This window comes from Scyliorhinus canicula, chromosome 11 (assembly GCF_902713615.1).
Source record: "Scyliorhinus canicula chromosome 11, sScyCan1.1, whole genome shotgun sequence".
NCBI lineage: Eukaryota > Metazoa > Chordata > Chondrichthyes > Carcharhiniformes > Scyliorhinidae > Scyliorhinus > Scyliorhinus canicula.
The window spans coordinates 6896703-6918061 of record NC_052156.1 but is presented as its reverse complement, the minus strand read 5'-3'; the positions used below and the strand labels follow the sequence as shown (position 1 = coordinate 6918061).

Sequence of the window (21359 nt, the reverse complement as noted above, 5' to 3'; positions counted from 1 at the left end):
GAATCACAGAATTGATACGGCGCAGAAAGAGACTATTTGTCTCTCCAAACTAGCATTATGACTTTAGTGTCGTACCCCTGCCTTTTCCCCGCGCACCTGCACATTCTTCCTATTCAAGAAAATCACCTCATGCCCTCTCGAATGTCTCAACTGAACCTCCCTCCACTACATTTCCGGGTAGTACATTCCAGACTCCAACCACCTGTCAGAAAACGTTTATCCTGACATCACGTTTGCTTCTTCTGCAAATCACTTTAAAATCTGTGCCCTCTTTCTCTTGATCCTTTCCAAATAATAATACATAAATGTATGGAAGGATTTGACGAATGCTGGCATGTTAACTTCAGGATATCCACAATGGGGAGGATTCGTTAGCTTCCAGCAGTCACTTAACCATATTTGACGGTTTCAAATTCCCAAAATTTTCAAGCTTTACTTGCAGATCTGTGTCAGAAGCAAAAGTTGTTGATATTTTTGGCAGCGCTCTTTTAAAAAAAATAAATTTTAGAGTACCCAATTAATTTTGTTTTCACAATTAAGGGGTAATTTAGCGTGGCCAATCCACCTACCCTGCACATCTTTGGGTTGTGGGGGTGAAACCCACGCAAACACGGGGAGAATGTGCAAACTCCACACAGACAGTGACCCAGAGCCGGGATCGTACCTGGGACTTCGGCGCTGTGAGGCAACAGGGCTAACCCACTGCGCCACCGTGCCGCCCTTTTTGGCAGGACTCTGAATGGATGTTTATTTATTGAGAATTTGGCAAGCAAGCATCTGTTGTCTCAACTTCACTTGTCTTCATAAACTGAATCGCATCAGGGTCATTAAGATAAGTTGGGCATTTTATGTATATTAGTAATCTGCCTTTTACAATCGTCAAATCTTCTTTTTCAATTGGATAAATATTTAAATCTCCAGGTTGCCTCACAATGAGAATTTGGGATTCTGTGTATTGAGTTTGAAGACTTGTTGAGGCACCAAACCATTCATGAACTTCTCAACAACAGATTATATTTACATTGTGCCTTTAACATAATGAAACATCCCAAGAGGATCTTCACAGGAGGATTACGGAGGAAAATATGACGTAAGGAGGTAGATAGGACAGTTGACCGTAAGATTGGTCAAAGATGCTAGTTTTAAGGAGTGTCTTAAAGAAGGAAAGTGAGGAGGAGAGGTTGAAGGAGGGATGTCCAGAACTTGGGACCCTACGCATCCGAAGATGCAGCCACCAATGGCGGGGCCATTAAAATCGCTGACTCCCAAGAGGTCAGAATTGGAGATCAGATACTTGGAAGGTTGTGGAGCTGGTGGAGATTACAAAGTTATGGGCGGGGATGAGGCCACGGAGGGATCTGAAAACAAGGATGAGAATTTTAAAATCAAGACATTGCTTGACCGGGAGCCAACATGGGTCAGCGAGTACAGGGGTGATAGGGGATCGGGACTTGCCCCGAGTTAAGGTATGGGCAACAGAATTTTGAATGTCCTAAAATTTGCAGAGAGTAGAATGTGGGAGACCATCTGGGAGTGTGTTGGAATATTTGAGGCTAGAGATAATTAAGGAATGAGTGAGGGTTTCAGGAGCTGATGGCTGAGAGAGGGGCGAAGCAGTCAATGTTAATATTTGTGCGCTAAACTGGATGAGGCAAAAGAAGCATTGAGCATTCAAGGAGATGGTGCTTTGCGGCTCTGAAGTAGTAAATGATAATTTAATACGTTTAATCTGCTGCATATTTAACCAGCCTCAATGCTTGTAATATCATGATATGGGATGGCATTCCTTTTACATTAGCTGCATCTCCAGAGATAGATGAAGCAGATTGCATTCCAATGTCTGTCAAGCTGTCCTCAGGAAATCAATACCCTTGACACTGGAATCCTATTTAAAGTCAGGCACCCTACTGCTGTGATACACACACTGAATGACAATTCATTTCGTAGACATTAGGTTAGTGTGGAGAGTTCAAATGAGAAGATTTGCAAAGACATTCATGCAATCATTCACATTCACGACCAAGTAAGATGCTTGGGGATCTCCTTTGCATCGCGCTGATATGTACAGGAATTCATCATTTAATAAGCTGGTTAAAAAGGAAAATATTCACTTCTCCTCGCAGTCTTCCTCCCAGCATCATGGGATGTTGAAAGATGACAGCGTGACTGGACGAGTAACATTGCCTCTTCCACCCACCTGAGCAGCAGGCTACCTCTGCACAATTGGATCTCTTTGTCTCTTATACACACAGTAAGATCTGACTCGGAACTTTGTCCTTGACAGAGAGGGAATTGTCAATCCCTTTAGTCCCACATCCGATCACAAAGATAATCAGTACGTAATTAACTGTACAGTAATTCTGTGGTGATTGTCCCTTTAAGGGCAACACAGCAGAGTATGGGTCAACTGGCCTGGGTGACCAATCGGGACTCAGAGTGTGGAATCATCCCATGGTGAGAAAGGCTCCTCGATAGAGACATTTTGGGAGCTAATTACAGTCATGAAACTGCTGTATAATTCTTATTAATAAATACCTTTTGTGCTCACTAATGAAATCTGTGATAGTGCATCTTTACATCTGGCAATAAGGACAAATTAAATAATGACACTTCCCCTGGCTGGACACCTGTGAGTATCCTGTTTCGATCGAAGTCTGAAAAGAAAGTACTCACCAGAATGCTTCTCCTAAGTGTTTGTGGACCTCAGACCTTCTTCGCAGTCTTACAGCCCCAAACACACCCGACCTGAATCATTTAGTGAGCTTGTGGGTTTAGTGAAGACTCAATTGCAACCATCAGTCATACTCCAGCGATTCCAATTTAATTCGAGGGCGAGGGCCCCAGGCGAATTGACCGCGACTTACATCACTAACTAAAGCAATTATCGGAGTATTTGATTTTGGAGCCACCCTAAATCCACACGTTTCGGGATAGGTTAGTCTGTGTTGTGAACAACGACGCTATTCAACGGCGATTGATTGCAAAGTTTGACATAAATTTTAAACAAGCAAAGGAGATAGAGCTGGCCATGGAAAGCAGTAGCAGGCCATGCAAGAGCTGCACAAAATGGCGCCATTTACCAACTATTAGGGATCGAAACTGCAGCCAGCTGTGATGCCGAAAACTGCAGAAACAACCTTGAAGCAGGAAACAATTTCAGCCGCCAACAAAGCAAAAAGCTGCAGAATTGGCAATCAGTCAGTAATGATTAAAGAGGGAATTTAAAAAAAAATTTAGAGTACCCAATTCATTTTTTCCAATGAAGGGGCAATTTAGCGTGACCAATTCACCTACTCTGCACATCTTTGGGTTGTGGGGGCGAAAAGGCCCGCAAACACGGGGAGAATGTGCAAACTCCACACGGACAGTGACCCAGAGCCAGGATCGAACCTGGGACCTCGGCGCCGTGAGGCCGCAGTGCTATCTCCTGCGCCATTGTGTTGCTCCCAAAGAGAGAATGTTACCGATGTGGAGGGAGCTCCACTCCTGAATCACGTCAGTTTAGAGGACGCTGAGAGCTTTTCTTGTCCCAAAAGAGGACATTTGATAAAGCAATGCAGGGCTAAGTCAAGATCGCCGAGTAATGGATCAACAAGCTTACAAGTATACAATGTTCTACAACGGGGCTGTTGAGCACAGAGCTAAATCGCTGGCTTTGAAAGCAGACCAAGCAGGCCAGCAGCACGGTTCGATTCCTGTAACAGCCTCCACGAACAGGCGCAGGAATGTGGCGACTAGGGGCTTTTCACAGTAACTTCATTGAAGCCTACTCGTGACAATAAGCGATTTTCATTTCATTTCATTAAAGGGCTCAGCATCAGTGATCCTGGTATTCGCCCTCTGTTTAATCTAAAAACAGGCGAGATAGACTCTGTTACTGTAACGCTCAGGTAAATGGGGTCATCTTAAGATGGAAGTAAACACAGGGGCATCAGCCACTTTTATGGGCGAGCATACATTTCAGTACCTATGCCAAGCTGAAGACATATACGGGAAGAGCAATAGAAATAAAAGACTCTACGATGGTGCCTGTAAACCATGGATAGCAGTCTACCCAGCTGCCAGTGATAATAGTGGCGGGTGAAGGACCAAGCCTTTTTGTCCAGGATTGGCTTCAAGAAATCAAGTTGAATTGGACTGAGATTTTTCAAGTGTGGAAAAGGGGAACTGCCCGAATTGATAATAAAATACAAGAGCTTCTTCCATGATGAATTAGGAACACTCAAAGATCTGCAAGCTATGATTTATATGGATCCAGAGGTGACTCCCCAATTCTTTAGGGCAAGACCTGTACCATATGCCTGACGAGAAAGTGGACACTTAGTTAAACAGGTTGGAAGAACTCGGCATTAAACTTATCGATGGTACTGGCTCCCTTGCATATTCTTCTAAATAAACACCACCGTTGTTTTTGGAAGGCTCGGCAGGAGGTGGTTTTCAATGGAATAGGCAACTGCTACATGCCTCAAACCTGTTAGTACATTTCAACCCATCTAAAGAACGGATATTAACCTGTGAAACCTGTCCATGCTGTCCCATGTGGTGGACGCTGGCTCTGAAATGGGGTTTGTGTCAAGAACCTGCTCAGAGGCTGAAAAAGGCTACTCACAAATCGAGAAGGACGGACTGTCAATTGTCTTTGGCATTAAGAAATTCTACCTGTACTTACATGGTAGACGCTTCACCGTCATTTCTTTTTTTTCCTAAATTTAGAATACCCAGTTATTTATTTACTTATTTTCCAATTAAGGGGCAATTTAGCGTGGCCAATCCACCTAACCAGCACATCTTTGGGTAGTGGGGGTGAAACCCACACAGACACGGGGAGAATGTGCAAACTCCGCACGGACAGTGACCCAGGGCTGGGATTCAAACCCGGGTCCTCAGCGCCACAGTCCCAGAGCTAACCACTGCGCCACATGCCACCCCTTTCACCCTCATTTCTGACCACAAACTGCTCTGGGATCTCTTCAAGGAAGACAGGTCTATCCCGCCAATCGACTCAGTAAGAAGTCAACGATAGACATTAACTCTGTCTGCCTATGAATATACTTACAAACACTGACCTGGGGCACGCACAGCGAACGTGGACGCGCTTAGCTGCCTACCCGTTGCTAGAAAATACTCCAGGACCACAAGAAATCATCACGACATTACATTTTTTAGACACATTGCCATTCTTGGTAAAGCACATCAGGAACTGGACCAGTCGAGACCAATTCTGTCCAATGTGAGAGACAAATTACTGACAGGATGGGAAAATGAGCCAGTGTCTGAGAAAATTAACCCACAGGAATGAACTGAGTTGTGAGGATGGCTTCATACTCTGAGGGCGAGAGAAAGCCCTGTACCTGGCAGAGAGCTGCTCTTAACTGAGATGAAGTTGGTGAAAGTGCATCTTTACAAATATCCATGGTGATTAGACACACAGAGCAATAAACAGTCAATATGAAACCATTTAAAAGCAATCTGAGGATCTGACAGACTTCTTGAAACCGGCTCCTGGTCCCCGAGGTACTGCCCCCGGCGGGTTGGAGAATCGCCGGGGGCCGGCGTCAATCCCGCCCCCGCCGTGTCCCGAATTCTCCGGCACCGGAGATTCGGCGGGGGCGGGAATCGCTCGGCGCCGGTTTGGCGTGCCCCCCCTCCCGCCGCTGTCATGCCATTCCCGCCGGCGTGGATCAAACCACCTACCTGACCGGCGGGAGCAGACGGCGCGGGCGGGCTCCGGGGTCCTGGGGGGGAGGGGGGGGGGGGCGCGGGGCGCGGGGCGATCTGGCCCCGGGGGCTGCCCCCATGGTGGCCTGGCCTGCGATCAGGGCCCACTGATCGGCGGGCGGGCCTGTGCCGTGGTGGCACTCTTCTCCTTCTGCCTTCGCCATGGTGGAGGCGGAAGTGACCCCCTCCCCTGCGCATGCGCGGGGATGACGTCAGCAGCCACTGACGCACTGGCGCATGCGCGGACTTCCGCCGGCCGGCGAAGTCCCTTCGGTCCCAGCTGGTGTGGCGCCAAAGGCCTTCCATGCCAGCCGGCGGAGTGGGAACCACTCTGGCACGGGCCTAGCCCCTCAATGTTAGGGCTTGGCCTCTAAAGGTGCGGAGACTTCCGCACCTTTGGGGCAGCCCGACGCCGGAGTGGTTCACGCCACTGCACCACGCCGGGACCCCCCACCCCGCCGGGTAGGGGAGAATCCCGGCCCATGTATGTATTGTGAGTTTAAGAAGTGTCCATTGCTCAGAATTGAACCTGCTCCTGTCCTCACAGCCCCAATCTGTGCATTGCTGTCTGTAATTCTAACCGTGAGGGACTCCACAGCTATGATGGCAAGCAGCAGGCTGGATTTGGGGAAAGTCAAATTAGACCAGGAGGATGTCTGCACACACATAAAGAAGAGGCGCATGGCGAATTTACTCTCGTTTTTTTGCTGTGTGGAAAGTGGCTGGACAGACATTTATTTTCCCACGGGGTTTTTTCTTTTCAAAAAGCTTTTATTTTGTTGGTTCGATGGCTTGAGATTGATTTTACTCCTTCTAACTCCCAACACATTCAACTCCGAAGGAAACAAAATGGGTTCCTCCCTAAACCTTCTGTTTTCATATTTCTTCGGTTGTTTCCAACATTTGTAGGTGTAGATCCATCCACTCTTCCACCAAGAACACAAGTTCAGCAATAACCTCTGGTAATTCATTTTGGAGCTCATGATAGCAATTACTGAAGACCTGGAAGGAAAAAGAGATGGCAAAGTGACGAAATAGCAACACAAAGGTTTGCATTAAAAATGCATTACTATACCTTGAAAACCATTCAGTAATGCACCCCGTGCATAGAACAAAGAACAATACAGCACAGGAACAGGCCCTTCGGCCCTCCAAGCCTGTCCTGGTCATGATACTAAACTTGGCCAAAATCCTCAGCATTTCCTTAATTTCATAGAATTTACAGTGCAGAAGGAGGCCCTTTGGCCCATCAAGTGTGCACCGGCCCCTGGAAAGAGCACCCTACCCAAAACCACATCTCCATCCTATTCCCGTAACTCAGTAACCCCACCCCACCCTTTGGACACTTAAGGGCAGTTTATCATGGCAAATCCACCTAACCTGCACACCTTTGGGCTGGGGGAGGAAACCGGAGCACCCGGAGGAAACCCGCGCAGACACGGGGAGAGCGTGCAGGCTCAGCACAGACAGTGGCCCAAGCTGGGAATCGAACCTGGAACCCAATTGAGGCAATAGTGATACCCACTGTGCTGCCGTGCTGTATCCTTCTATACCCATCCTATCCATGTAATTGTCAAGATATCTTTTGAACGCCTCCACAACCTCCCCTGACAACGCGTTCCAGGCAGTCACCACTCTCTGCCTCGCACATCTTCTCTAAACTTTGCCCCAAGGATCTTAAACCTATGCCCCCTGGTGAATGACCCCTCCGCCCTGGGCAAGAGTGCCTGCCCGTCCACTCTATTCATGCCTCTCATAATCTTGTGGACGTCTACCAGGTCACCCTTCGCCCAGGTACTCTTCAATCCATACAGCTCTGGTTCCTCACTCAATGTGCTTCAATCCCTATTTTGTGCTTTACAGGCGCTCGTGTTATTAACTGATCCAAACTTCATTGTGACCGTATTCCATCCCAAATGGCTTTGATTTGCTGACTAATGATAAACTCAAGCAATTCCATTGGAGTAAAGAATCCATTGGGAAGACCGTGCAGACACTGTGGGGGCGATTCTCCGAGGTGTGGAGAATCGACGCCATTTGCGCCGGCGTGTTTGGCGCGGCCGTGGGCCGCTGGAATCGGAGGGGCCTCCGATTCCCCGGCCCGGATGGGCCAAGCGGGCGCGCGAATATGACAGAGTCCTGCTGGCGCCATTCACCCCTGGTCGCCGCTGGCAGGAACTCTGCGCGAACGGTCGGGGGTGGCCTTTGGGGGGGGGGGGGGGGGGAGGGGGGCTCCGTCCCCGGTGGGGCCTCCGATGGGGTCTGGCCCGTGATCCGGGCCCACCGATCGGCGGGCCGGCCTCTTCCCCCCCCTGGGCCTACTTTCCTGTGCGGCTGGCCCCTGAACACCGCCGCCATGTTGAGTCGGGGCCAGTGTGCTAAAGAGGTCCCCCGCGCATGCCCGGGTTGGCGCGGCGCCCATTTGGCGCCGGGAAGGGAGGCTGGAGCGGTGTAAACCACTCCAGCGCTGTGCTGGCCCCCTGTGGGGGCCAGAATCGGTCGTCCCCATGCCCGTTTCACGCCGTTGTGAAACGCGATGGCGTTCACGACGGCGTGAACACGGGCTCCATTTTGGAGAATCGCCCCCTGTGTGTGAACAGTGCTGGTGGAGAGGGTGTGGCTCTGAGTGTTGAGTGAGGGGGAGATGGGGTGGGGGTGACATGCTGACTTCCTGTCTGATGCTTGCTATCAGCATCAGGCCCCAAAGCCAGACAGCACTGCATCACTAAAACCCGCCACTGCATATAACAAGCTGTATGTTTGGTGCAGGGGAACTGATTGTAAGAAAGATCCCAATGAAGGACTTCATCTGGAATGGTTGTGATGGAATCCATGGTTTCAAACCTTGGGCGGGATTCACCGAACCCCCGCCGGGTTGGAGAATCGCCCGGGGCCGGCGTCAATCCCGCCCCCCGTCGTGTCCCGGATTCTCCGCCACCCGAGATTCGGCGGGGGCGGGAATCGCACTGCGCCGGTCGGCGGGCCCCCCGCGGTGATTCTCCTGCCCGCGATGGGCTGAAGTCCCGCCGTTGACAGGCCTCTCCCACCGGAGGGAATCAAAACACCTACCTCACCGGCGGGATTGGCGGTGCGGGCGGGCGCCGGGGTCCTGGGGGGGTGTCACGGGGCGATCTGACCCCGTGGGGTGCCCCCACGGTGGCCTGGCCCGTGACCGGGGCCCACCGATTGGCAGGCGGGCCTGTGCCGTGGGGGCACTCCTTTTCTTCCGCCGTCACCATGGTCTTCACCATGGCAAAGGTGGAAGAGACCCCCTCCCCTGTGCATGCGCCGGGATGACGTCACCAGCTGCTGACGCTCCGGCGCATGCGCGGACTTACGCGGCCGGCGAAGTCCTTTTCGGCTCCGGCTGGCATGGTGCCAAAGGCCGTTCACGCCAGCCGGCGGAGTGGGAACCACTCCGGCGCGGGCCTAGCCCCTCAATGTGAGGACTTGGCCCCTAAAGGTGCGGCCACCTTTGGGGCGGCCCGACGCCGGAGTGGTTCACGCCACTCCAACACGCCGGGACCCTCCGCCCTGCCGGGTAGGGGAGAATCCCGGCCCTTGTCTTTTTTGAGATATACCCAAAATGAAAAAGGAAACTGATAAAGGAAACAGAATCTTCTAGTTTCTTAGGAGGCTAAAACTGAAACTAAGATTGGAAGCTTCTGGGAGACTGAAACTTTTTGAAACGTAAAAGGACACAGAGCTATCGGAGTTCAGATGGCGATTCCAGTGGTGCAGTATAGGCAGGCTGAGGAAGGTGGATGCTGGATCCAGAAACTGAGAAAAGGCAAATATATTGTGCGTGGCTATTTCTGTTACTTGAAGATAACGTTGGTCGATCTGGACCATCCACGCTCACATAAGCAGAGTTATGGAGGTTCTGCAGATGTGTGCCAGTTTTGGTGAAGCCTGTGCTTGTGGTACCTGGGTTGGTTGTGCGCTGATGTTGGCTGAGGATCAGGCGAAATCTGAGAAGAGGAGGAGCTGAGATTCTTCCTGAGGAAGACAGAGCTTTGAAGAACTTTGTGATTGAGATCAATGACATTTAGTCTGGGGGAGATCCTTGGGGTTTGGTTTTGCTTATTTGTTATGGTTGCTTTTCTTTGTGAGGTGGGGGGGGGGGGGGTATTGGCTGTGTGTAATTTGAATCATTTGCTGTTATATTGAAAAATTTCACTTAATAAAAATACTTTGAAGGAAAAATCAAACTGACTGTTTAAGAGTACATGCTGTGGAAGATCGCTTACTTCCATCTCTGTAACGTCGGCCGAACCCTGCCACTGTCTCTGCTTTACTGAAACCTGTCTTGTTATGCTCTAGGTATAGCATAAGTGGCTTCCTTGTGGTGCACTTGACAAAGGAAGGATCAGACGTGGAGATAACTTCAACATGTTTATTAAACTATTTACACTTCTATTACTCGGGTTCGACACTACTGTTAATCCTACTATAGCTACTCAGACTGACAAACCAGTCTGCTACAATCCACGTGGTGGGAGTGATATTGAATCAACCCTCTGTCTGTACTCTCTGACTGTCGCCACTGGAAAGAGGCAGATCATGTGTGTGGTGTCCTTTATATATGGGTTGGTGTAATGTCCTCCTGTGGTCGTGTCACCTCTGTGTGTATCGTGAATGCCCATTGGTCGTGTCCTATCTAACTGTTCTATTGGATTAGTGTCTGTGTGTCATGTCTCTGGTGCTCCCTCTAGTGTCTAGCTAGTCTACATGTATTTACATTAACCCTTTGTGTGTTTACAGTGATGCACATCACCACAAAACCCTCACCCAGGCCTCTCTTACCTCTGGGTTTGGCTTTCCCAACGCACTCCTAGGCTGATATCCCACATTTTATCCTCCATTAGCTTGAGCTCATCCAAAGCTCTTCTGCCATGTCCTGGTCGGCACCAAGTTCATCCATCGCTAAACTACATTGGTCCCCGGTTAAGCAATGCCTCAATTTTCTAATCCTCAAATCCCTCCATGGCCCCTCTGTTTCCTATCCCAGTGAGCTTCTGCAGCCTTCTGAGATCTCTGCCCTCTGCCAATTTCAGCTTCCCGCACAGTGCCGATTTTAATCACTCCCCCACAGGGGGGCAGCACAGTAGCACAAGTGGACGCCAGGGTCCTAGGTTCGATTCCCCGCTGGGTCACTGTCTGTATGGAGTCTGCACGTTCTCCCCGTGTCTGCGTGGGTTTCCTCCGTGTGCTCCGGTTTCCATCCACAGTCCAAAGACGTGCAGGTTAGGTGGATTGGCCATGATAAATTGCCCTTAGTGTCAAAAAAGGTTAGGCGGAGTTATTGGGCTACGGGGATAGGGTGGAAGTGAGGGCTTAAGTGGGTTGGCGCAGATTCAATGGGCCAAATGGCCTCCTTCTGCACTGTATGTTCTATGTTTTCAGCTACCTCGCCGCCAAGTTCTGAAATTCCCTCCGCAAACATCACAGGCTCTCTACACCCAGCTCCTCATTAAAACCTATCCATTTTTCACCAAGCTTTTGATTATGTGTCTCAATGTCTCACTGTGTGGCTCGGTGTCAATTCTTTTTCGATAATCGTTCCTGTGAACAGGGCCGGCTCAAGGCACCGGCAACTCGGGCAGTCGCCCGGGGCGCCATGTGCTAGGGGGCGCCAGACTCGGGTCCCGCGCATGCGCAGTTGGGCCGGTGCCAACCAGCGCATGCGCGGTGGCCGCCCTCCCCCAGGGCGGCCCCCCCCGGTCCGCCCCCTCGGTCCGCCCCCCCCCCCTCGGTCCACTCCCCCTCGGGTCCGCCCCCCCCCGCCCTCCCCTCGGGTCCGCCCCACCCCCCCCCGTGGGTCCGCCCGCCCCCCCCCCCCCCCCAGGCGCCCCCCCCCCCCCCCACCCCCCCCCCCCCCCAAGGGCGCCGAAGTTCAGCTTGCCCGGGGCGCCAGCAACCCTAGGGCCGGCGCTGCCTGTGAAACGCCCTGGCACATTTTTCTATGTTTAGGTGCAATTTAAATGCAGGCTATTGTTGTTGGCAAAGTTTCAAAGAATAACCTGCGGCTTTCTGGCAAGCTATGGATAATGGGGCCTTGAGAGACTTCGGGGAAACCATCAACCCAGATGTACCTGTACTGTTGGTAACATCATCAGTGGCATGGTGGCACAGTGGTTAGCACTACTGCCCCACAGCACCAGGGACCTGGGTTCAATTCCGGCCTTGGGGCTCTGTCTATGCAGAGTCTGCACATTCTCCCCGTGTCTGCATGGGTTTCCTCCGGGTGCTCCGGTTTCCTCCCACAGTCCAAAGATGTGCAGGTTAGGTGGATTGGCCGTGCTAAATTGCCCCGTAGTGTCCAAAAGGTTAGGGGGGAATACGGGGATGGTGCATGGGCTTGGGTAGGGTGCTCTTCCCGAGGATCGGTGCAGACTTGATGGGCCGAATGGCCTCCTTCTGCACGGTAGAGATTCTATAATCACGGGAAAGAGGAAAGCTGGATACTTTTTCAGCAAGAAATATCTGTGGATTATTAACTTCCCAGTATTCACAAAGTGCGAAAGTTGGCCATACTAAGTTTCGTATTGAATTACTGAATTCAGAGGTTATATACAGCTCTATCAGTAAACCTGTACAGACTTTAATGCTAATGAAGCCATTCGTTAGCAAACTTTAAAAGGCTTCGTTGACCTCACATTTCATCACAATATATTACACCAGTTTAACCTGGATTTCCCCTCAGTGAAATATGAATCACCTTAAACGTCTTGTCTACGCTGGCCACCTTCCCGAACATGATGTAGGATCCCCGGATGTCGGAGAATTTGTCCAGCTCACCGTGTAAAATCAGCATTGGTACCGTGATGGTGGGAAAAACTCTCTCAATTTTGCTCAACGCATGCAACACTTCAAAAGCGAATCTCACCCTGACAGGAACGTGACAGTTGAGAGGGTCATTTATGTAGTCATTCACCTGCAGAAACCAAAGTAATGGAAACCTGATGTTGTGACTTCAACAGAGCATCAATAAAACTCAGTATCTAACCCAATCGTTTGAAACTAAAGTGTGGAGAGTATAAAGAGTCAGGAAGCCAAACTGTAGGGTGAACGTTGGTTCATTCACGGTTGTAAGAATCAGCCCTAAAGAGTAAATAAATACGCAACAGTATTAGACCCATTCGAGACTAGATTTAGATTTATTGTCACGTGTACTGAGGTACAGTGAAAATTATTGTCCTGGGTGGCACGGTGGCTCACTGGTTAGCACAGCTGCCTCACGGCGCTGAGGACCCGGGTTCGATCCCGGTCCCGGGTCACTGTCCGTGTGGAGTTTGCACATTCTCCCCGTAGGTTTCACCCCAACAACCCCAAAAGATGTTCAGGCTAGGTGCATTGGCCATGTTAAATTTCTCCTTAATTAGAACAAAAGAATTGAATACTCTAAAAAAAAATTTAAAGTATTGCGTATCGTCCAGATAGATCGTTCCGTACATGAAAAAACATAGGACGGACTTCCGCTTGTGACTATGGAGTGATTGGTCACATAAAGGTTTGTTCCTGTTCAAAGTCACATAAAAGGGCAGCACGGTAGCATAGTGGTTAGCACAATGGCTTCACAGCTCCAGGGTCCCAGGTTCGATTCCCGGCTTGGGTCACTGTCTGTGCGGAGTCTGCACATCCTCCCCGTGTCTGCGTGGGTTTCGTCCGGGTGCTCTGGTTTCCTCCCACAGTCCAAAGATGTGCAGGTTAGGTGGATTGGCCATGATAAATTGCCGTTAGTGTCCAAAATTGCCCTTAGTGTTGGGTGGGGTTACTGGGTTTTTAAAAAAATTTAGATTACCCCATTATTTTTTCCAATTAAGGGACAATTTAGCGTGGCCAATCCACCTACTCTGCACATTTTTGGGTGGTGGGGGCGAAACCCACGCAGACACGGGGAGAATGTGCAAACTCCACACGGACAGTGACCCAGAGCCGGGATCAAACCTGGGACCTCAGCGCCGTGAGGCGGTTGTGATAACCACTTGGCCACCGTGCTGCCCTTGGGGTTACTGGGTTATGGGGATAGGGTGGAGGTGTTAACCTTAGGTGGGGTGCTCTTTCCAGGAGCCGGTGCAGACCTGATGGGCCAAGTGGCCTCCTTCTGCACTGTAAATTCTATGAAAAGGGCTCTTTTTACCCAGATCCGGGTGGAATTTTGATGAAAAGGCGTAGGTGAATGTTAGAGGCGTAGTTTACCCCTGGAATGGTATGTCTTCTGATCACCGGACCCGGCAGAAAACAGTGAGAGGTTTGGCTGGAAAGTTGAAACAGTCTTGTGCTTCACATACAGTGTCTTCCAGCATGCAGGCGGGGGAGGGGCAAGCTGTAAGGCCCCAGATACAGGAACTGATGACTTTTATCAAGGAGGAATTCCATAAACAGAGGAAAGAAATGCATGAGGATCAAGCAAAGGCCATTGCAGAAGCTGTGGCACCCCTGAAGAGTACTTTGGAGCGGATGGAGAGGTATTTGGAGGTGCAGGGGTCACAGATTCGGGAGATCGAAGGAGTGATCTCGGACCACAGCGATCGTGTGGTGGCTCTGGAGGTGGAGGTGGGGCTCGTAGGAGACCTTTGTAAAACGCTGAGGGCAAAGGTGGAGGAGCAGGAGAATGCCTCGAGAAGGCAGAACATGCGAATAGTGGGCCTGCCTGAAGGAGTGGAAGGTGCGAGGGCCACAAGGTACGTCTCGAGGATGCTGGCAGGACTGGTGGCAGAATGGGTGCTCGATAAGGCACCTGAAGTGGACCGAGCGCATAGGTCTCTGAGGCAGAAGCCTAGAGCTGGGGAGCCACCGCGGGTGGTGATCGTGAGACTCCAAAAATCGACGGTGGGCCAGGGAGAAGCGTAGCTGCGACTGGGAGGGAAATAACGTCCGGATTTATCAGGACATCGGAGCCAAGTTGGCAAAACGGCGGACAGGTTTCAACAAGGCCAAGGCAGTGCTGTACTGGCGGCAGATCAGGTTTGGGGTGCTCTACCCGGCAAAATTATGGGTGACGTTCGGAGGCCGGGAGTATTATTTTAAAATGTTTTTATTCTCCATTTTCACATTTTCCTCCAAAATTTACACCCCACCCACAGACAATAAACGGTAACAAATACAAAATCAATCCCCTTAATAATAACAATGATCCCATCCTCCCACCGCCTCAAACAACGGCCCACCTGTCAATATATTCATCCAATAAAACAAACCCTCCCACGATGGAAACAAAAAGCAAAGGAGAAAAAGAAAAAAGGAGTCCAGGACGGCCCATGGTCACCATAGAGTCCACTTCCCCTACCACACTCAACACCGTCCAACATATGAAAGAGTGCCGTACATGATACCCAAGAGTTGTAAAAAACCCCCCCCCCCCCCCCCCACCCCCACTCCTTCCCAACTCCTCCCGTCCACTACCTCTTGTAAAACTCCTCCCCCCAACCTCGGTTCCTTCCCCTCCAACTTTCCACCCCGGCTAGACCCCTCGGACCCTGTTCTGCCAGGCTCCGATGGCCGCAGCCCCCCCTCCACTTCACTCCCGTTCACTGGCCGGCTTAGACTGGCCAGCGTGGAGGCCCCCGCCTGGGTCCCTTTCCCCCTTGCCCGACCCTTGGTAAGCCCAAAAATCCCCCTTTTAGCACACAAACCCCGCATATCCACCTACACCCCAAAGAGCCCTCACTTCGAGTGAAAGTCCCATCACTTCCCTTGTCCAAATATATACAACACCGGCTCCTTTAGCCCATACAGCCGCACGCAGTGAAACAAACAAACAAAAAAAAGAGAAAATACAGTCATGAGGTTACATCGGCACATGTCCATTTCTCAATTTCTCAGTTCTGCCAGTCCTTCTGCCTTCGCAAACTCCTCTGCTGCTTCCGCCGTTCCAAAATAAAAGTCCTTGAGCTTGTAAGTCACCCTCAGCTTCGCTGGATATACAATGCCGCACTGCACCTTGCTAATGTACAGTGCCCTCTTCACCCAGTTGAAAGCAGCCCGCCTCCTCGCCAGCTCAGACACAGATGAACTAGGCAGCCATGTTTGGGATTTGACTGTGACCAAAAGAGTCATCTAGACCAGGAGGACAAATTGGCAGGGCATCAGGAATGAAGCAGATAGAACATTCGCAGTCCCTTCTTCTACAGGGCATGTGATGACAAAGGGATATTAATACATTTATTGCTTGGCCTTTTTGCAAAATGTTCTGCAGCACAGTGGTGTCACAATGGAGAGCCACACGTAGAGAGTGATAATAAGATAACTTTAACCACTTTAAGTGAGGGTCCACTATTTGCTTTGACTTCCATTAATTTTAGCATCAGTACCACTTGTTGACAGAAAGGCACCTGCTGCACCTGGGCAATAGTTGCTGTGCTGTCAAGGACAGACTCTGTGTTCCCGGACACATTTCTCAAGAAGATGCTTAATTCCCCCAAGCTGTTGGGACTGTGGACGTAGGGGGCTGCTCATGTGTGCGCAAAGTTTCTAAATTTGGTGGAGTAATTGGCGAGCGTTGCTTGTCCTGAGTCTCTGAGGGAGACTGTGTGGCAAAGTGTCTCTTAAGCTTGATGATGATTGTGTTACTCATCGCGTTTGTCAGAGATGTACAGGTCACTGAAAGGGCAACACAGGTGGAGAAGGTAGTCAAGACGGCATACGGCATGTTTGCCTTCATTGGCCGGGGCATTGAGTTAAAAATTGGCAAGTCATGTTGCAGCTGTATAGAACCTTAGTTAAGCCACACTTGGAGTATAGTGTTCAATTCTGGTCGCCACACTACCAGAAGGATGTGAAGGCTTTAGAGAGGGTGCAGAAGAGATTTACCAGGATGTTGCCTGGTATGGAGGGCATTAGCTATGAGAGGTTGAATAAACTCGGTTTGTTCTCACTGGAACGACGGAGGTTGAGGGGCGACCTGATAGAGGTCGACAAAATTATGAGGGGCATAGAGAGTGGATAGTCAGGGGCTTTTTCCCAGGGTAGAGGGGTCAATTACTAGGGGGTATAGGTTTAAAGTGCGTGGGGCAAGGTTTAGAGGAGATGTACGAGGCAAGTTTTTTACACAGAGGGTAGTGGGTGCCTGGAACTCGCTGCCGGAGGAGGTGGTGGAAGCAGGGACGATAGTGACGTTTAAGGGGCATCTTGACAAATACATGAATAGGATGGGAATAGAGGGATATGGACCCCGGAAGTGTAGAAGATTGTAGTTTAGTCGGGCAGCATGGTCGGCACGGGCTTGGAGGGTCGAAGGGCCTGTTCCTGTGCTGTACTTTTATTTGTTCTTTGTTCTTTATTCTTTGTTTGGCAGATAGTTGAGTTCAAATCACCCGGAATGCGAGTTGATGAAGAATTAGGGCGGAATTCAACCAAAGATTTTGGGCGTTCTTGGTCGGGTGTTTCCTGATGGCTTTTTGGATGAGGTCCACACAGCGATTCAACCAAACGTTGTCATTTTTTCGGGCCTTGTGGAGTTTCTCCCCGGTCAGCCCATATTTTTTTCAGCAATAGGGAGTTGAACTCACCGGCGAGACCGGCTCCTCAGAGATCAGGCCGCCATTTTGAAAGGGTGCCCAGATCTCTAAGTGGCCTTGAGGGTCCCCCCCCCGCCCCCCCCTCCCCCGCCCCCCCCCTCCCCCCACCCATGGGCAATGTCATCCGCCGCACACTATTACCCCACCCCCCCTAATTGACGACACCCCTCTATGGGGTTGCTAGGGCCCCCCTTTTCAGGCCTCCCCACCACCCCAATTGAGCCCCCCTTTCGGTATTGTTCCCCCAACTTTTATGAGACCCCTTCACACCCGCCCTTCATCCCCAAAACCTTCATACCCTCCAATCTCCCCTTTCATGGGCATGGCGCCCCCTCAGGCCCAGATCTTTGGCAGTGCCACCCTGGTACTTCTGGCACTGCCCGACAGCCTGGCAGTGCCACACATGGTATGCTGACAGTGCCAGTGTGGCAGTGTCAAAGTGCCCATGTGCCAGATAGAGAGCTAGGGGGCTACCCTGCCCTGTCCCCGGCCTCCCAGGGGTCTCTATTGACCTGGCAGACCCCCACAGGTGCCGTTACGCCTGGTCCATGTTTGTGTGGGCCTGTACTAAATGGTGGTGGGTAGAGGCTGTTAGGTCGCAGGCGCCAGGAGAATCTGACGCAGACATATTTAAATGAGCCCTTAAATATGCTGATGTGGATCTCGGCCAGTATCGTGAATCGCGTGAGAGGCCTCTTCTGAGATTCACCAAGTCGCGCTCGATAATGCCGGTAAGTCACGCCCTAAATGTTGTTTACCATTCCATTCGAAAACGGCAGCTGCAGTGAATGACCACAGAATTAATAAGGGCAGCTGTCCGCTGACTGGGGTTTTGATATGCAAAAATAGCAAACCAATAAGAAAAGCGAATGTTTACCTATGAGACAAGGATAAAACGATGGGATGTAGGAAAGGTAACTTCAAAATGGAGAGATAAGGGAATTGGCACTTTTATGCCAAAAGCCGAGTCCACATGGTGGGTAACATCAAATGGAAAGAATGGAAATATACACCACTAGTTGTCTGACTCTGATTCTGCCGAAGACTTGACAAAGACGTGCACTGTGTTCTTGCTGAGTACGACTGCAGACCAGGATGTCATCAGCAATGATGCTGCCGCTTTGGTCTGCAAAGAAATATTCCAAGCATTGCTGGATAATCCTGCTGCCAGCGGACATCCCATAGACGGGAACGTGGTAAGTTTCAAGGATTATTTATGTAGCAGGGTTTTGCCTGAACCTCTGTTTCACATCCAGGATGCTGCATTTGGCAGGTGTGATGTTCCACTGTCTCCACAGACGGATGAAGTCTGAGCAGCATCTTGTTTAAGTGAACTGGGTCAATGCAAAATCTCGGCCATGCCAACTTTCTTTGCTGCAGCTCACTGACCCATTTTGTGACCTTGCCTGTGGAAGTTATAACACCCAGTGTCACCGCCCGATGCAGTGGCTCGGTTCCTCTGGTTGAGCTCCAGCCCGTTCACCTTGCTCACCCCCCTAACCTCCGAGGGAAGACTTACTGGCTGCAATGTGGCTGTGGGCAAAGGAAGGCTTCTGTGGTTCCGACCTGCAGCAATGTTGCAAAATGATTCCACTTGCCACATTTACTGCTGCGTTTACCAAATGCCAAACATACTGTTCTGTTCTTAGGGTGGTGGCCACCACAGTTGGGGAAGGGTGTGCCCTGCGCCACAAAAACTTTTGTTTCCTGATTAAACTCCTTGCTGCTTTTTTCAGCCTGTTCGTGTAACATGCAGCTGCTGATGGCTGTTTGTGATCTTAAATCTTTCTCTTGTTGTAGCTATTTGTGGACAAGTTAGCTGTGGGTCCGTGGGCGGCATGGTAGCATAGTGGTTGGCACTGTTGCTTCATAGCGCCAGGGTTCAATTCCCAGCTTGGGTCACGGTCTGTGCCGAATCTGCACGATCTCCCCGTGTCTGCGTGGGTTTCCTCCGGGTGCTCCAGTTTCTTCCTACAAGTCCCGAAAGACGTGCTGTTAGGTGATTTGGACATTCTGAATTCTCCCTCTGCGTACCCGAACAGGCGCCGGAATGTGGCGACTAGGGGCTTTTCACAGTAACCTCATTGCAGTGTTAATGTAAGCGAACTTGTGGCAATAAAGATTATGATTATTATTAGACTAGGCGATCCCTGACTAACTCATCGATAAAGGTGCCAAGCACACGTTTTCTTGCTAAGATTTTTAAGGTTGCCGTAGATGACTGTATCGCTTCATCAGATCTTTGGTTTGTAGAGTGACATGTCCCTGTTGAGAATTATGTTCGTCACTGTTCTCAAACATGTTTAGAATTATTTCAGGGTCCTCTTTCGTCTCCTGCATTTGAAAGGCAAAAAATTCAAACTTCTTGATAGCCTTGGGGCCGGCTAGATTTAGTAAGGTGCAAACTTGTACCTGTTTTGATTTATCTGATAATCTGGCAGTGCAGCAGTTGTATCGCTCCTTTACAAACATGGCCCAGTTGTCCACAATGTTTTCATTGAACATATCATAGAATTTACAGTGCAGGAGGCCATTCGGCCCATCGAGTCTGCACCGGCTCTTGGAAAGAGCACCCTGCCCAAGGTCAACACCTCCACCCCATCCCAATAACCCAGCAACCCCACCCAACACTAAGGGCAATTTTGGACACTAAGGTCAATTTATCATGGCCAATCCACCTAACCTGCACATGTTTGGACTGTGGGAGGAAACCGGAGCACCCGGAGGAAACCCACGCACAAACGGGGAGGATGTGCAGACTCCGCACAGACAGTGACCCAAGCCGGAATCGAACCTGGGACCCCGGAGCTGTGAAGCCATTGTGCTATCCACAATGCTACCGTGCTGCCCTGAAGAATGAGCGGGTTGATGCCGCAAAGTCCCTGTGCCACACTGTCATCTCTTGACACTATGCGGAAGTCCTGCATTCCCAAAGATTGGCGACCATGGATTTAGAACAATGGTTTAGTCAGTACTCTGAGCAGCTTTTGCATGCTTCCACTCTGCCCGTGCTCCGGGGACAACACCTGAGCTGCCGTCACGTGACCCTGTACGTAGCCGTGCAATCACGTGATCACGTGACTACTTGTTCCACAGTAAAGGTACCAGGGCGTGAGGAGACAAGGCGGTAAACTGGAACCGCAAAGGCGAAGAGCTTTCCACGGCCAAGAAATTGACGGCACAGTTTGAAGCTCAAACAGCTGTTCCTGTATTTGCTTTTCAGGCACTGTGGGAGGTTTTATTATGTTGAGGTGAAAATGCATCTCGGTTTAATAGGCCAAATGTCATGGATTGACCGAGGGATGTGCCCTAGGCGCTTGCTGCTGCTTCATGCAGTTCTGGCAAAGAGCTGATGAACTCAACTGAGTCTGAAAGTAAGATCCAATGTATTCTTTAGTCAAATGCAAGAAGAAAAATAAATCATTGGAAACCTACCTGCATTTCATCTCTTGATGTCAAGTGAGGGTCAATGTATCCCAGAGCTACATTTGGCAGAAGGTGATTCAGTACTTTGGTAAACACCATCTAGAATGGGAAAAGCAAAGCATGTCTGGGTGAATCAAATTCTTCAATTGGATACTCTTTTCCTTGACAGGGCGGAGACGTAAGAATTAAAATGGCAGGTGAACTGATGTCTACAAGTGAATGCCCTTGGTTCAGTGCGTGTGTCAAGAACTCAGGTGTAAAGGTTATTGACCCACAAATGATTCCATATTCATTGGGATTGTAGGCTGTCACTAATCTTTGTAAATTTTGAATTTGGCATTTTATTTCTGCTTTTCTTTCAACTTTAAGCCTTTAGTTAATATTTAATGTTTTTAAAAATTGTTCACATGTGGGTGTGCACCAGCATTTATTGCCCATGGTGAGGATTGCTTGGGCCCATCCCTTAACTGCCCCACCCCTAATTGAGGGGAGTTAACCACATTGCTGTGGGTCTGGAGTCAAATGTAGGCCAGACCGGGTAAGGACGGCAGATTTCCTTCCCTAAAGGGACATTTGTGAACCAGGTGGGTTTTCACAACAATCGACAATGGTTCCATGGTCATCATTAGACATTTTTAATTCCCCATTTTTATTGAATTAAAATTTCACCATCTGCATTGTTGGATTTGAACC

The 21359-nt window shown here is 50.1% G+C and overlaps 1 protein-coding gene across 5 annotated transcripts in view; it reads right to left on the bottom strand.

Annotated features, from left to right (window-relative positions):
• Positions 1–6474: 6474 nt before the first annotated feature.
• The window catches only part of LOC119973647 (monoglyceride lipase-like), a 79395-nt gene continuing 64510 nt past the window's right edge, over positions 6475–21359 (bottom strand). For all 5 annotated transcript variants that reach the window (XM_038812027.1, XM_038812026.1, XM_038812029.1 and 2 more), the window contains 3 exons: positions 20676–20765; positions 12440–12655; positions 6475–6720 (listed from right to left, as the gene is read on the bottom strand). In XM_038812027.1, the coding sequence (XP_038667955.1) occupies positions 6595–6720; positions 12440–12655; positions 20676–20765 (432 nt within the window). In that variant the 3' untranslated portion in view covers positions 6475–6594. The remainder of the gene's footprint in view (positions 6721–12439; positions 12656–20675; positions 20766–21359) is intronic.